Source organism: Montipora capricornis, chromosome 1, assembly GCF_036669925.1.
Source record: "Montipora capricornis isolate CH-2021 chromosome 1, ASM3666992v2, whole genome shotgun sequence".
NCBI lineage: Eukaryota > Metazoa > Cnidaria > Anthozoa > Scleractinia > Acroporidae > Montipora > Montipora capricornis.
In genome coordinates this window covers 52,713,635-52,716,134 of record NC_090883.1, presented here as the reverse complement: position 1 = coordinate 52,716,134, position 2,500 = coordinate 52,713,635, and the positions used below count along the sequence as shown (strand labels likewise).

General features: G+C 37.6%; 1 protein-coding gene across 4 annotated transcripts in view; it reads left to right on the top strand.

Annotated features, from left to right (window-relative positions):
* LOC138049926 (NACHT domain- and WD repeat-containing protein 1-like) overlaps positions 1–2,500 on the top strand; it is a 39,542-nt gene that overhangs the window by 2,715 nt on the left and 34,327 nt on the right. The window contains exon 1 of one of the 4 annotated variants that reach the window (XM_068896414.1): positions 1,279–1,367. The exons of the other annotated variants lie outside the window; for them this stretch is intronic. Within the exon in view, the coding sequence (XP_068752515.1) occupies positions 1,297–1,367 (71 nt within the window). The 5' untranslated portion in view covers positions 1,279–1,296. Of the gene's footprint in view, positions 1–1,278; positions 1,368–2,500 lie in introns of those variants that run through there. 4 annotated transcript variants of the gene reach the window in all.

Sequence of the window (2,500 nt, the reverse complement as noted above, 5' to 3'; positions counted from 1 at the left end):
GTTTTTATGGAACATTTTCCTCGATCAGTTGAATCGGCCGTAATAAGGTGACGCATATGATGATTATACTTGCCTCGTCAGGGAGCACCAAGCTGTGACTAGACTCGATACAGTGGCTCATTGTATTTTGGCTAGGTATTGTTTCTTTTACTTTTGGGAGTTCGATTATTTATTTATTTTTAAACCGAATTCGTTTTCTCGAAGATTTGCAAATTTCGTAAGGTTTTTTAAATTTTCGCTGCGTAAATATGGTATCTGGTCATTAGAAGTGTATGCTGTATACGTACATCCTCATCAGCATAAACTATACCCACAGGGGCAGATCTAGGGGGAGGGAGCAGGGTGTGCGGCTTTCTAGTACCCCGTCCAGCCACCCCCTCCTAAGAAAAGTCCTGAATCCGCCCCTGACCCAGGCAGGTGGGTAAGGTCAGTGACTGAAAAGTGTTGTGGTTTTATCTGATCTTGTGTGAGCCAATAATGAACATTTTGACAAAATGATTTACCAAATTTACAGTTCCAAAAGAGGTGAATCAAGGTTTCTGCCCTTCACAAAAGGTGCAGGAGAAGGGGAAATACCTATTTTAAAGAGGTAACTATTCGTGGCAATCCTTCTGTGAAGGAGTTTAAATTGAAAAATTTGAAGCCGAGTTTAGTTTCTCTCGTACAGTAAAAAGGCAAAACGTACGATTGATCCCAATATATCAGATTTTCCTTATTTCCGCAATGAACTGTCCATTTTTTCTAGTTTTCCACTGGCTGAGGTGAAATTCCTTCGAATAGTTGATTTATAAGCTTTTTTTTTATGAGCTTTTTTTTTTTTGTCAGTATGCCTTAAGATACTTATAACAGCCTTACATTTTCGCCAATAAACTTGTCTTTTTGGAATTCAGTTTGATCACTACTTATGATGGAGGGCAAAGTTTTCTTTATTCTGCTAGCAATTGATTTTTCTGCAATTTTATAATTTGCAATTTAAAGGCGAGATGGGCCTCCAATTTATAATATTTTTTCATTACCAATAGAAAAAAAATTAGCTTCGAAATCTCTATTAATTATTCATAAACGGCACAAAAATACTATGAATTAGTGGGCACCGTCTTTTTAAACACTTTTTCGTCCACGTTAATGGAAGAAAGAAAGAACGAGATGCATAACATTACCAGATGGAAATAAGAGGATCTGTATTTAATAATTTTGCCAAACTTTCCTGTTTTTGTTTCGCTCTGCATGACTGCACCTTCGTTGAATTATCATTTCTAGCACGTCTTCAGTAGCTCCGAGTTCGCGTCCGTCAACATGGGTTGTTCACCATCAAAAAGCGCCATTCGGTTTATCAGTGCCTTAGGTGAAGAAAGAATGAAGGAAAGGTGAGTCAAAATACCATTTTCAATTTTGTATCAGCACTAACTGATCGGTTAAAAACTAGCTCACGAAGAGCTCACGCATATGACAACACGCCGGATTCCGTTCTCTCTCTCTCTCTCTATATACATATCACATCATAACTCATCGATAGCTCAGTCATTTCATCAACTCCGAGTTCTTTGTTAATTGGGTTTTTACTATATGAGTACTATAAATATTGACTTTTGCGTCAACGGGTTTTCATGATGTAAGGTATGAATCCAATTGGCAGTATTCATGCTAATTCTGGATAGTTCGTTATACAGTCATTCTTGCTTTTTCTGCTTTTAAATCGGCCACATATTTAGTTTCAACTGCAATGATGCAGGCAGCGAAGTAAAACACAGCAGAGATGAGTACAGCGTTGCGGTTTATTTTCGTAAATCAGGCCCTTTTTTTCCGGGAACGCTAAATTATTTTATGACCTTCTGCATGGGAAACATATAATTATAATTATAAGCCCAATAAATTGACCTGCTCCTGGACACGTGCATGTCTTCATAGCTAAATTAATTGGAAGCGAGCAGACCAAATCGCCGAAATGATTTGATTCAATCATCGAGATCTTGAATAAATTTTCGGGCTTCTTTTACAACGCTTGCGTAGTTGTCAAGGTTGGTGAGAGAATCGTTACTATGGCGACAATTTGACTCAAGAAATAACAACAGCAGGAGTTCATTGTGGCCGCGTGTAACATTGACTTCTTTCGTAAGGATTGATTTGTAATATAAACAAGCATCAAATTTGAATGTTTTGGAAATCTAAGTCGCGCGTTGTTTAAATTCGTGTAAATCTGCATTTTTACTTCCATGAGAATGTAAATATTATAGAAAGTTTGGTTCCCCGCTTAATTCGCCCTTTGTTTTAAGGTGACGTCACTTGAACCTTCGTATTGTAACGGATCGAATTTATTACATCTATTAACGCTATTTCAATGTTTTTCTTATTGAGCTAAAGAAAGTCAAAATGGAAAATGATACTCTCACGATTGGCGATAAATAACTTCTAGTGCGGCTGAGCTTCACGGTAAATAATCTCGTTCGGTTTTCGCATCTTCTCGGCGTTTCGGTATTAATTCCAGCGCAGAGACTGTTTC